Below are 12,690 nucleotides of genomic sequence, written 5' to 3'. Positions count from 1 at the left end.
CTCGGTACGGCCCGGCCCGGCTCAGCTCGGCTCGCTACGGCCCGGCCCGGCTCGGCTCGGCCCGCCGCCCCCCGGCGTGCTCCGTCGGGGCGGCCGCGGCGGCTCCTACGCCGTCTCCACGGGCACGGCGCCGTCCGGCTGCGGCCCCTCCTCGGGCTCCGGCTCGGGCTCGGGCTCGGGCTCTTCCTCCTCCTCGTCGGGCCTCGCCGGGCCCCAGTAATGGGCGAGGGAGAGCCGCAGCCCGTCCAGGCGCCCGTTGGAGAGGTCGAGCCCCGGGGGCCCGGCGGGCGGCGGCGGGGGCTCGTCGCGGCGGCGGCGGCGCGTCCGCACCTCCAGGCAGTTCTGGCCCTTGAGGTGCCGCTGGAGGTGGTCGTCCTTGGCGAAGGCCTTGTGGCAGACGTTGCACTCGTAGGGCCGGGCGCCCGTGTGCAGGTGCATGTGGTTCTTCAGGTCGTAGCTGTGCAGGAAGCGGGCGCTGCAGTGCTGGCAGGAGTAGGGCCGCTCGCCCGTGTGCTTGCGCATGTGGATCTTCAGCTTGTCGTTCCTGGGGGGGGAGAGATGTCAGCAGGGTGGCTCGGCAGAGAGGCGCAGCAGGGACAGCAGGGGCACCCCTGGGACAGGGATGTGCCAGGGGGTGGCACAGGCATCCCCAGACTGAGGATGGGCTTGGGGACAGCAGGGGCATCCCAGGAGAGTGCAAGGGACACGCAGGGTTGGGGTGCTCTGGCAGGGCAGGGCAGGGGACCACATCCCTGCTGCCTGGCTGGGGCACACAGACACCAAAGCCCTCCCAGGCAGGCGTGCATCCCAGGGGAAATGTGTCCCTGGGACGCCACGGGAACACCAGCAGCCACACGGGCTGGAACAGGACATGTCACAGGGTACCCCAGGGACCCCCGAGGCAGGGCAGGGAGGGGGCCAGGCCGGCAGCACTCACCGTGTGAAGCGGACCCCGCAGACCTGGCACGCAAAGGGCTTCTCACCCGTGTGCGTGCGCATGTGGCGGGGCAGCTTGCCTGCGCCGTGGATGACCTTGTGGCAGACGGGGCACTCCTGGGGCATCTGCGAGCGGCGCTTGCGCACCAGCTTGTCGGGCGTATCCAGCCCCGGTGCCAGCGACTCGTGGTGCAGCGAGCTCAGGTACGCCATGAGGTCGGGGTCGATGGCATCCTCATCGGAGCCAGCCTCCTCGGGGGACAGGGGCGGCTGGTAGGGGAAGGGGAAGGGGTGCGGGGGCAGCTCCTCCTCCTCGGGCATCTCGTAGCTCTCGTAGGTCTGGACCAGGCCCTCAGGCAGGGGGGGCAGCGGGGGCGAGGGCGGCTGGGGAGGTGGCAGGGGGCTGTCGTACCCCTCGGCCTCGGCGGGCAGCTCCTCGGTGTGGTTGTTGAGCCGGGAGCCACGGGCTTGCAGGAACTTGCGGGTCTTCTTGCTGCGGCGGGCAACGGGGCGGGCGGGTGGCAGGGTGGGCACCTCGTCCTCGGGGAGGGTGGCGAAGGCCTCCAGGTAGCGGCGAGCCCGCTCGCAGTCGCCATCATCGGGGCCGGGCGCCTCCAGCCCGCTGCCCTGTAGGATTTCCACGCAAGCAGCGATCACGCACGGTATTTCCAGCAGCTGGGCAGCCTGCAGCACCTCGCCCATGTTGGCGCTGCTGATGGTGAGCGTGGCCGTGTAGGCAAATTCCAGCAGCGCGCCCAGTGCCTCTGGCCCCACGAAGTCCAGCTCGCAGACCTCCTGCCCCGGCCCCTGCCCCGCAAACAGCTTCTTGAAGTAGCGGCTGCAGGCGGCCAGCACGGCCCGGTGCGTGCGGTACTCCAGTCCCTGCGTCTTGATGGTGACGTCGCAGAGCACCCCGAGCTGCCGCTGCTCGTTCAGGCTGCTCAGCAGCTCGCTGCTGTGCTCGGGGAAGGGGATGCCAATGAGGTCGTCCTCCGGGCTCGCCATCGTCCTCACCTGCGGGAAGCAGAAGCCAAGGAGGCTCAGCACCGGGCAGCGCCCTTGGGTGCTCGGAGCCGTGGGGTGCTGACGGCGCAGAGGGCTGACGGGAGGCGGGGGGAAGATGGCACTCGGAGGAAACTTTGTGGCTGAAGTGTCAGCTCTGCTGCAGAGCCGGGGGGGGCAAGGAAACCCCCTGCTGTTGAGGAACGCGCTGGGGGCAGGGTGCCCCCAGCACTGGGGTGCTTGGGGCTGGAGGGGCGCACGGCTCGGCACCGCCGCCGCTGGGGCCTTGGATTTGGGTTGGATGCTGAACCTTCCCCGCCACGTCGAGGCAGCCGTGCTGCGGGGGCTGCCCTCGCCCCCCGCCGTGAGGTTGGCTGGTTGGCGGGCCCCCTGCCGCAGCCCCCCGCGCTTCCTCTGCCGCCAGCACCCAGCCGCCCGCGCCGCCCCCCACGCGACCACAGCAAAGGGGGAAATCTCGGCGCGGTGCCTTTGAACGGTGCCGAGGCGCGGCGCTTCCTGCGCCAGCCCACCCCCCGCGGCCCCCAGCCCGGCCGGGCGCAGCCGCCGGCTCCCGGCACCCCGTCCTGGGAACGTGGGCCTCGCCGGCGGCGGGCGCGGGTGGGCGGGCGAGTGCCGGGAAGAGGGCCCTGAGGGCCGGGGGCCGCCCCGCAGAGCCCAGCCGGGCTGGGAACACGGGCCACGCTTCCTGCCACGGCAGATTAGGATCAGCACAAGCGCCGGTTCCTGCCCCCGCTCCCAGTGGGGGCCCAGCCCCCTCCCTCCCCCTTTGCCCCAGCCCGGGGCCGCTCCTCGCCCAGCCAAGCCCTGCCTGCGTGAGCAGGGCCTTTCCCACGCTGCAACTGGCAGGGCTTTACGTCAACGCAGCCATAAACCCAGCACCGAGGCCTTCCCGGGCCAGCGGCACTGCGGGGCAGGCTGTGCCCGGCACAGGGGCACCGCCACCACCGGGTCCCCGCGGAGCAGCAAGGAGGGGACGTGCAGGCACCCAGCGTAGAGCAGCACTCGTGGCCGTGGCCAGCTGCTGGGGCTGGTGCTCGGAGGGCGATGGACCCGTGGGATGAGGGAGCCCTGTTGCTATCCCCAGCCCTGGGAATGGGATGGCAGCTGGAGGAGCTCCGGAGCTGCAGCCAGGAGATGGCCCCGGTGCTCAGCCACAAGCGACACTGTCCCAGCCTTCTGCGGATGCTCAGTTGCACCAGGGCGAGGGGTCTGTCTGTCTGTCTGATGGCTGCGACCCTTGGCAAAGGCAGTGCCAAGAGCGTGGCATCGCCATGCCTGTGCACCCGGCGGTGCTGTGCCACACCATGCCAAGCACCACCACGGCTGTCGGCGCTGCACATGGCACTACCGGGCAGCGCCAAGCCGTGCCCGTCCCCACCGCGCCATGCCAAGCCGTGCCACACCAAGCCCTCCGAACCGAACCCTGCCGCGCCGGGACGGCCGTGCCAAGCCGCGCGGTGCCGTCGGCGGGCGCGGGGGACGTGCCCCCTCTTGCCCGCCGAGGGGCGGTGCGGCCGGCGGGCCCCCGGCGCAGGGGCCCATCCCCACGCCGGCCGCTCCCTGCGCTTGGGCGCCCGCCAGCTGGGGCTGCCTCGGCAGGCGGCTGGGAACGGCCCCGGAGCAACCGGCTGCGGAGCCGCCCCAGCCGCTGCCGAGCAGGCCCGACCGGCAGGGCAGGCGGCAGCCGCCCCTGAAACTGGGAGCCGGGCAGTGCCGACCGCCCGGGATGCCGGCGCCACCGAAATCCTGTGCCCCCCCCCCCCCTCCTCCCCGTACCCACCCTGCGGTGCCCACCACCGCACGCCCTGCGCCGCTCCCTGGGTCCCCACTGCCCGCCAGGGTGGGGGCGAGCGGATTAGGGGCGATTAAGCCATCAGGGCGCTGGGAGCCAACAGGCAGTGACAGCCCCCGATGAGATTAGGCAGGATTAGCAGCGGGGGGAGGATTATGGGAGGTGAGCGCCCTGTGCCGGGGCTCGGGTGGCCCTGGGGGGGGACAGGGACATTGTGTCCATCGAGCGCTACCTGCGGCACCCCAGGGCTGGCGCGGGCAGGCTGAGCACCGGCTGTCCTGGGACGGGTGGCACGCGCTGCGGCTGGATGCGCTGGCAGGACAGACGGACGGGAGCAAAGCAGGGCAGGAAATGCTGGCAGAGCGAGGCAGCCCGCTCGTGCCCTCCTTCGCCCATCACTCGCTGCATCCCCCAGACAAACATGATGGCAGCAGGAGGCACCTGCTGCCACAGGGTCCCCACGTGCCCTCCAGCACCCCCAGCCCCTCGAGACATCCGGGCACGATGCGCTCGTACGGCTCTTCCTGTTTGCAGGGCCGGGGCTGGCATCGCTGGCACGCTCCCCTTTGGGTGCTGCTTCACCACGGGCCTGTTGCAGCACCCGAGGCCCCAGCTGCACCGTGGGGGGCTCCGAGGCCCACACACAGCCTCCGTTCATGCATCCCTGCAGCAGCCTCGCCGTGCCGCGGGGTGCACGCGGGAACCCAAGCCCAAACGCCCCGTCCGCAGGAGCAGCCTGGGTGCTGCAGAGCTCCCCGCGGCCTCGGTCAGAGGCACAGCTCGGAGGCTGGGGCGAAGGAGCCGGGACCCCCGGGAGCAGCCGCTGGGGCCGGATGCCTGCGGACAAGCGACCCGCGCTGGGGCAGGGCGGGGGCGAAGAGGTGGCAGGAGGGGGATTTTCCATCGCACCAAACCGCCCGTTACTGCTTCTTCCCCGACACCCCCCCCCCCCCCCCCGCGCATCCTCCCCACTGGAGCGAAGTCACATGCTGAGCGGGTGCCATTGAGGAGATCGCAGCGGCGATAAGGAAATGGGGGGGGGGGCAAGGTGTGAGGGAGCCAGAGCCGTCCCCAGCCCCCCCTGCACAGCAGGGTCCCCTGGGCGGTGTGGGGGGGACGATGCAGCGGGGTGCAGGCAGCTGGGGAAGGGGCTGGCAGCATTGCCCGTGCCCCCACCGAGCCAGCACTTTCTCAGTTACGTCAATGCCCGCAGCCGGGCCCGTTTTGCCCTCCGCAGCTGCACAGGGCTGGGGAAAAGGGAAGGGGGGGGGTTGCTCCCCGCGCCGAGCCGGCTCCCGTGCCCGGGGCTTGCTGCAGCAGGAACAATGGCTCCCGGGTCACCCTGACATCCCAGCCGCTGCTGGCCCCGTGGCACCTGGCAGCCAGCACCCAACAGGCGCAGGAACCGGCTGCGTCCCCCGCTGTAGAACCCGGCCGGCACCCGGCCACGGGGCCAGCCTGCACCGAGCTCAGGGCCTGGGGACCCGGGTGGGAGCCGGGACCCCGGGGCCTCTGCCTGCTCCCTGCCGTGGACAGGTGGATGAGGGGCTGGGGGGTCCCGGGGTACGCGGCTCTGGCTCCGGGCTGCTCCTGGGTGCTGCTGCTCTCATTAACGAGAGTTGAAACGCTGTCGAGGGACTTCACAGCCGCACCGGGGAGAATGAGTCACCCAGGAAGGTGAGCGCAGCACCAGGCAGCGCATCGGGCCCCGGCCCCTCGCCCCAGAGGGGCCCCTCGCCCTTTGGGAGGTGGGAAGGGGACCCAGGTGGCCGGGCGTCCCCCCACCCACCCGTCACCCTGCCCAAAGCCTGCAGGGAGCAGTGGCGGCCCGGGTGCCCACGCCGTGGGGCACGGGGGGTGGCACGGCTGCGGGACAGGGGGTGCGCAGCCCTGCTGCCATCCGCAATGAAGGGAATGGGTCAGGGTGCGGCCGCGCTGGTGGTCCCCAAAGGGGCACGCACCAGAAGTGCGGCTGGGGGTCCCGATGCCGAAGGGGAGCCCGGACGTGGGCTGGGGAAGCGGTCCCGCTCTTTGAAAGAAGAAAACAGCGAGCACACAAGAAAGGAAATGGTTTGAAGACACAAGAGAACAAACAGAACCCACCCGCCCTGTATTGAGGGGAGGGTGAGCCCCACAGCGGTTGCCCCACCAGCAGCCCCCCAGCTCCCTGCGCACCCTCCCAGCTCCTCCTGGCCCGCAGTGACACCCAGAGAGCTCCTGGTCCCCATGAGTGGTGAGTGCCCCACGGTCACAGCTGCGCACCCAGAGCCCAGCCATCGGCACCGGAGCGCCCAAGCATCGCGGCCCAGATCTGCCTCCGTGCACACCCAGGACCGGGGCCGGGCTCCAGGCACAGGCAGCCCCGCCGTGGCAGCGCGGCCGGCCCGGTGGCATCGCCACCGCTGATCCCAGCACCTGCAGTGGAGACCAGCAGCGGGGAGCCCGCTCCATCCCCCTGCCCGCGGGCCCCAGCCTGGCAGCATGGCCTCATCCTGCTGCCAAAGCCTTCCCCACTGCCCTTGCCAGGCAGAGGCACGCCCGGCACCACTGCTATGGGGCACGGGTCCCGCTCTGCCAGGCGGGGACACCGAGGTGACCCGCACCTCGCCACCCATCCCATCCCTCCCCGTCCCAGTGGCAGCGAGGGCGGTGCAGGGCTCGGTTGACACCAGCATCCCGCCGGCTGGCCCGGCAGCCTCCCAGCCGGTGCCCCGGTGCCCTCCCCACACCTGGCTGTGCCAGGGCCCTGCCGGCTCCCCAAGGGCCACTCGGCACCGTCTCCACCGTGGCCAGCGGCGGGTGGGCGCACGGCTCACCTGGCGCGTGTCCCCGCGTGGCTCGGCGCTCCGCCGCCGTTGGGTCCACGGCCCGCGAGCGGCAGGGAGGGGAAGGCAGGGTGCTGTGTGAACTTGGCCCCGCTCCCCGCTGCACTTCAGCGCGGATCCCACCTCAAAAGGAGTTGACGCCCACACCCCGGGTCACGCACCTCCCAGCCCCGCTTCCCAGAACACACACAGCATTAACCCTTCTGCAACCGGCACCGCAGCCGGGGCGCCAACCCGGAACCGGGCAGGGGGCAGCCCCGGCACCCTCCTGCCGGAGGAAATTCCCAGCGGTGCTGGCACCGTGCGCCCCGCACCGCGGGCATCCCCTCCCCGTCACATGGGCCCCCCGCGCCGAGGCATCGGACGGGCCCTCGCCCTCCCGCTGCCCCAGGGCAGGGTGCTGGGAGCTCGCCGCTGGCCGCAGCCGGCCCTGGCCAAGCCAGGAGGGCGCCTGCGCTCGGCGGGAGCGGGGCTGCCACCGCAGGGCTGGGCTCAGTGCGGCGTGCCATGGCCTGCCCCGGAGCCACCCCCCATCCCTGCACATGCACGTCCCGCTCTGCCCCCAAAGGCAGCCCTGACACCACCGCGGCGCCCCGGGTCCCGCCGTGCCGCAGCCTAGCAGAGGGTGGCATGGGGATCCCAGCCACCAGCATCCTGGCACAAAGGGCTGCGCATGCCGTGACCCAGGGAAGGGGCTTGTGGATGGCCCCAGGCACCCGCCGTCGCTTGGTCTCCTCCGCAGCCCAGGCAGGGGCACCCACAGGGCTCAGCTCTCCGCTGCCCGGCCCCACACCCCCTGCTCAGCCCCCTGCTCCGCTGCCTGGGGCAGGCTTAGGGTTCTCGCAATGCCCCCATAATTACACCCTCTGCGTCCCCGGCTAAACAGCAATTAGCAGCCCAAGGAGCGCTCCCCACACCCCACCGCCAGCACCCAGCATCCGCCCCGGCCGCCCACACCAGCTCAGCGCCTGGCCAGGGCCGTGCCAGGGGCTGCTCCCCCCCCAAGCCTGGCTGAGGCCACGGGCAGCCGTGCCAGCACCCGGGAGCCGCGCTGGCCGTGGCACGAGGCCTGGCAGAAAGGGGAAGAGCACTGCGCCTTCGCGGCCGCCCCAGCTGTCAGGGAGGGGGCCTCTGGCCCCAGCAACGTTCTCGGAAAGAGCCAAGCTGTGTTGTGCAAGAGCCCGACCACACGGGCGGGCAGCAGGCGTGCAGAGGGGCAGCAGCCACGCCAGCATCTCGCCCTCGTGGGCACCGTGCGCCAGGCAGGGCGCAGCCGTGCTGCGGATCGGGCAGGCCCCCGTTGCTCGCGGCACCGGCAGCCTTCCCCAGCACGCCGCGATGCTCGGGGCTGGCAGGACATGGCAGTGGGCACAGCCCCACGCCAGCAGCCCCGGGAGGGAGGGAGCGTGGCACCTGCCTGCCAACCCTCCGCCTGCCCTTTGCTCCCCATAAAGGAGGGGAACGGCGCCAGCCCCCCCTGGCCCAGGTGTGCCAGGTGCTAAGGGCGGGAGATAAGGTGGGCGAGGCGGGCAGGGAGGGGCACGGCATGGGCACGCAGCCCTGACTCAGGGTTCCCGCTGGTGGCCAGGCCCCGCTGGGGGTGACTCACCGTGGCCCCCCCACCCTGGGGGTGTTGCAACCTCCCACGCGCCGTCGCCAGCCCCACAGGGCCGCTCTGCCCAGCCGGGGGGCACGGGGGGTGCCCACCCGCAGAGCTCTCGGTCCACCCAGTGGGCAAGGGGCTACTGAAGAAGCGGGGTGCTGGCCTTCGGGAACGATGGAGGGACCCTCATCCGTCCTCACCGTGGCTGGTGCCACCACTGATGGCACCGGCTGGGGATGCCCAAACCCCCATTCCCCATGGGACAGGGACAGGGCATGTCCTGGGCCAGGCCTGGCTCCAGCACAGCACCAGTCCCTGTCCCCGAGGCAGGACGGACATCCAGCCACAGCACCCCAATGGGCATCTCCACCTCTCCCACTCCACACCCCAAAACGTGGAGCCCTGACCTGCTGGGACACACGGCCCCACTGCCACCTGTGTGTCCAGCAGTGGATGGGACAGAGGTGGCCAAGGGCGTGCGGCCTCTGTGGGTCACCCCGGAGCTCCCCGCTCCGAGTGTGGCTGTCCTGGGACATCCCAAGGGCAGGGGAGAGGCCACGCGAGGCCGGACACTTCGGCTGTCCCCAGCTGCACCCTGCCGGGGTGGCACGAGGAGAGGGGCCACGCGGAGGCAGGAGCAGGCAGAAGGAAGGAAGCAAGGAAGGAAGGGGTTGCCGAAACGGAGCTTGAGGGGGGAACAGGAAGGAAATGGTCAACAGCAAACACTGCGTCGGATCGCCCCAGCGCAGAGTGAAACCCACCCACGGGCATCTGCCGGGGCAGGGAAGGGTTGGGGACGAGGCTTGGGCTCGCCCAGGGTGAGAAGCACTCACACGGCTCCAAACGGGGCCTTCGGTACCCAGGCCAGCGCCAAGAGGGGCCCAGCAGAGGTGGGCAGCCCCATTGTGGTCTGGGTCCCACAGCCCAGCCCGCTCCGTGGGGCGGCTGCCCCCACCCTGCCCAGGGCCCCCACGGGCAGCAGCAAGTCCCAGACAGCCCCCAGGAGCCACGTTCTGGCTGCCGAGAGCCGGGGGCAGCAGGACCAGATTCCGCCAGCCTTACAGCGTGGGACAGCCGGCGCTGGGGAGAGCAGGGCCAGGCGGCTCCGCTCCCGCTCACCCCCAAGCACGCAGACAGTCACGGGAGCCCCTTGGAGGACAGCCAGACCCCCAGGTCCTGCTGCACCGTGTGGTCCTGGGGGGGTGCCACGGGCTGGTGACATCTCCTCCCCCCTTGCGGGACCCTGTCCTCACAGCACCCCGGGAACCAAACAACACCAGCACCATGGAACTGGTGCAGGATGGGCTCCAGTGCTCCATCCCAGCACCAGGATGGGGCTGGTCCCCATGGGGTCACCCAGCAAGGTCGGTGCCAGCCCACAGCCCCCCCTTAAGCCCCCCAAAATAGCCCAGCTTCCGCCCCCACGGCAGCTGCCTGCCTCCAGCTCCCCGCTGCCCACGGATGATCCTGGGGGAGGGAGGGAGCGGGCGGCCCTAATCCCCCCCGAGCCCACTTAGTGCTGCCAGCGAGGCTGAGCCCGGCGCAGCCCCCCCCAACCTGCACAGCGCCAACAGTGAGACCCCCGGCCAGCCCCCCCCCCACCTCAGGGGGCACGACAGACCCTGACCTGTGCCTGCGATGGAGCGGAGCTGGGACAGCGTGACACGGAGCCAGGCCGCCACACGTGGGGCTGTCCCCACGCTGTCCCCAGCCCTGCAGCAACCCAGCCTGGATGCCCCCACCGAGCCATTTCGCTCCCGCATGGCCTCAGAGGAATGGGAATCCCCTTCCCCTCCCCATCTCAACCCCCAGAGCAGAACATCTTCCTGCCCATCCTCACCACAGCCCCCAGTGCTGCTGTGGGGAACCCGGCACGGGGACAGCCGGGGACAGCACCGCAGCAGAACGGCCGAGGCATCGCCGTGCTCCTGCACGAGCCCAGCTGCGCTCCCCGGCCCACTGGCACCCAGGGTGGGCAGCACCCAGCGCCTGCACCGGTAGGGACCCGGCGCCCCAGGGCAGGATCCCGTACTCACCGCTGCCTCCAGCCGCTGCCCATGGGGCCTGGGGATGCAGCGGGGACAGCCAGGGCAGAGCGGAGCACGCAGCGCAGCCGAGCCTGCCGGGAGAGGCCAGCGCTCGCCTGACCTACTTCTCCTTCCGCATCACCTGCTTTCATTTTCCCTCACCACGGCTCGGTCCCCCCCCCCGCCCACAGCCCCGCCAAGTCACGCCAGCGGCTCCCTGGGGGCACGGGGCACCGGGGCCCGCGGCTCCCCACGGCACCGGCGTGCACGCAGCCGGGTGGCCTGCACCCGGGGCATGGAGCGCGGTGGGGCCCTGGGCGCGCTGAAGGTCACCGGCCGCAGCTGGGGACAGCTCCGGCAGCAGGCACGGCCACCTCCCCCACCGCCCGCGCGGCCACCCGAGCGTCACCTCCCTGGCACGAAGCGAGTTCGACGGGTCTCAGCCCAGCCCCTCGCTGGGTCCTCCGGCCGCCCTGGGGCTCGCCGGGGTGTGGACACGCAGCTCCCGGGGCATGTCGGGGGACGCCAGCGCTGCCTCGGGGATCCGGGCGGGTGCAGAGAAGGGAGCCCGGCTCCCACCCCCGGCACCCCGCTGGCTCCTGCACTAGGGTTACTATGGCAAGGCCGCAGCACGGGGGGAGCACGCGCACTCCCGGGGGCTCCCGCGAGCAGCCAGCATGCTGCCAGGAGAGATTTCTCTGTGGTTTCATCATCCACCGCCCGCCCCGAAGGAGAAGTTCCTGCTCCATGCACGGGGCAGCAGCCACCCCCTCCAGGGCCAGAGCGCAGGGGCTGCCCCGCACCCCCAGCTGCGCCCACTGCCCTCCCCCTGCACGCTCCGGGGCCTTCGCACTCGTGCCACGTGTGCACAGAGGGTGCTCAGCAGCAGCTGGCAGAGCTGCGCTTCCACAGCCTCGGGCTTGGCTTGGCACTGACGGGGGGGGGGGGGAGGTTGTCCCTGCTCTGAGGGACAGTGGCTCTGAGCCTCCCCAGGATGCAGCCACTGATGTCCCCCACCTGCCAGTCACTGCCCCCTGCCCCAGCCTGGCAGGACTTGGCCTCACCCGCTGCATGCGCCCCCCTCCCCAGCACAGGCACCCCAGCCTGAGCAGCCCCTTCTCTCCGTGCCAAGCCCCCAGACCACCGTGGCAGCACCGCAGCCCAGTCCTGCTGCCCCACACCCCTCCCCTGCCCCACAGCTTCCCCTTCTCCAGGCTCCAAGTTCAAGTTCCTGAACCCAACCCCTCCCTCCGCACCCGGCCCCGGCATCACCGTCACAGCCTCAAACCCTTGGGCCAGCCCGCACACCTCTGCCGGTACCGCCAGCCTGCGTCCCCTGCCCCGAACACGCGGTGGGGAGCCACGCTGGGGACAGCCGCCAGCCCAGCTCTGGCAGGGGAAACTGAGGCATGGCGAAACTCACCCCAAAGCAGAGGATCCAGCTGGGGAGGGGAGCACCCAGACCTCCGGCCTCGCCGCTGGGAGGGAACGCAGATGCCCGGCCACCAACCCACCGCAAGCCCAGCCCCGCGTCCCCTCGCCTAGCGCGAGCAGCCCCCGGTCAAGGGCAGCCGCAGCCCAAGACAGCAGCCCTCGTCTGGCGCGGGCCGGGGCAGCCGCGGCGGGAGGGTAAATACCGCACCCCGCCCCTGGACAAACACCAGGCTGGGGGCAGCCAGCCCGGGTGGGAACAATTACAGCAGGGCTGGGTGCGCGCAGGGCAGAGTCCACTGGTCCCAATGCTCGGCGGGTGCCGTGGGGCGGCCGGGAGGGGTGGGCACCCCCCTGCAGACCTGCGGCTGCGGCAGGATGAAGGGAAGCGTGGCCAGGGCCCCATTTCGCCCCCGGCAGGGGCAGCAGCACCCTTTCTCCATCACGAAGGCGGGTGCCACGGCTGCCAGCTCGCCAGGCCCGGGCAGGTCCCCGGCAGGCCCTGCAGCACTGCACGGTGTGCCAGGACATGGGGACATCGCGTGCCATGCCACGGCTGGCCCCAGACTCCCAGGGTGACGGGAGAGCAGTGGGGCCTCCGAGCAGCCCCCTTGCCCACGCACCCGGGGACGCGACTGAGGGTCTCGGCCAGCAGCCGGGGGGGGGGCGGCCCAACCGCTGGGGGGCCGGGAAGGGCCGCGGCACGGCCGCACGCGGGGGCTGAGCACCCGGAGCGCACCCGCCCGAGCGCCGGTGCGGGGAACCGGGGCCGCGGCCAGAGGCCTGGCAGGCGGAGGGGACCTGCCCTTGTCACCGGCTTCCCGCACTCCTCGCTCCGGGGAATTTCCCCGGAGCCGGGCCCAGTGCGCGCAGGGAGCGAGCGGCCGGTGCGTGCAACCCACGCGTGCACGGCCCCGGCCGCCCCCCCCCCGCGTTCCCCCCCCGCGCCTGGCACCCGGCCCGGCGACGTGTCCACGTCCGGCGGCCCCAGCGCGGAGCCGCGGCGGGCGGCCGGGCACGGCGCGGCCGGCGACGGCGGTTCCCGGGCTCGCC

The 12,690-nt window shown here is 72.1% G+C and overlaps 1 protein-coding gene across 4 annotated transcripts; it reads right to left on the bottom strand.

Annotated features, from left to right (window-relative positions):
• Positions 1 to 6: 6 nt before the first annotated feature.
• ZBTB7B (zinc finger and BTB domain containing 7B) lies at positions 7 to 11,756 on the bottom strand. Of its 4 annotated transcripts, none has more exons than XM_035312964.1 (3): positions 11,630 to 11,756; positions 938 to 1,950; positions 7 to 544 (listed from the first exon to the last, which is right to left on the bottom strand). In XM_035312964.1, exons 2-3 carry the CDS (start codon positions 1,939 to 1,941, stop codon positions 106 to 108), a joined length of 1,443 nt encoding a protein of 480 aa, XP_035168855.1. In that variant the 5' UTR covers positions 1,942 to 1,950; positions 11,630 to 11,756; the 3' UTR covers positions 7 to 105. The 4 variants fall into 4 exon arrangements, with proteins under 4 accessions (XP_035168855.1, XP_035168854.1, XP_035168852.1 ...); XM_035312963.1 differs by lacking the exon at positions 11,630 to 11,756 and adding an exon at positions 10,216 to 11,222; XM_035312961.1 differs by lacking the exon at positions 11,630 to 11,756 and adding an exon at positions 6,086 to 10,986.
• Positions 11,757 to 12,690: the final 934 nt, after the last annotated feature.

This window comes from Oxyura jamaicensis, assembly GCF_011077185.1.
Source record: "Oxyura jamaicensis isolate SHBP4307 breed ruddy duck chromosome 25 unlocalized genomic scaffold, BPBGC_Ojam_1.0 oxy25_random_OJ73006, whole genome shotgun sequence".
NCBI lineage: Eukaryota > Metazoa > Chordata > Aves > Anseriformes > Anatidae > Oxyura > Oxyura jamaicensis.
Note: the sequence above shows the minus strand (reverse complement) of the source record. Positions and strands in the feature narration are given on the sequence as shown.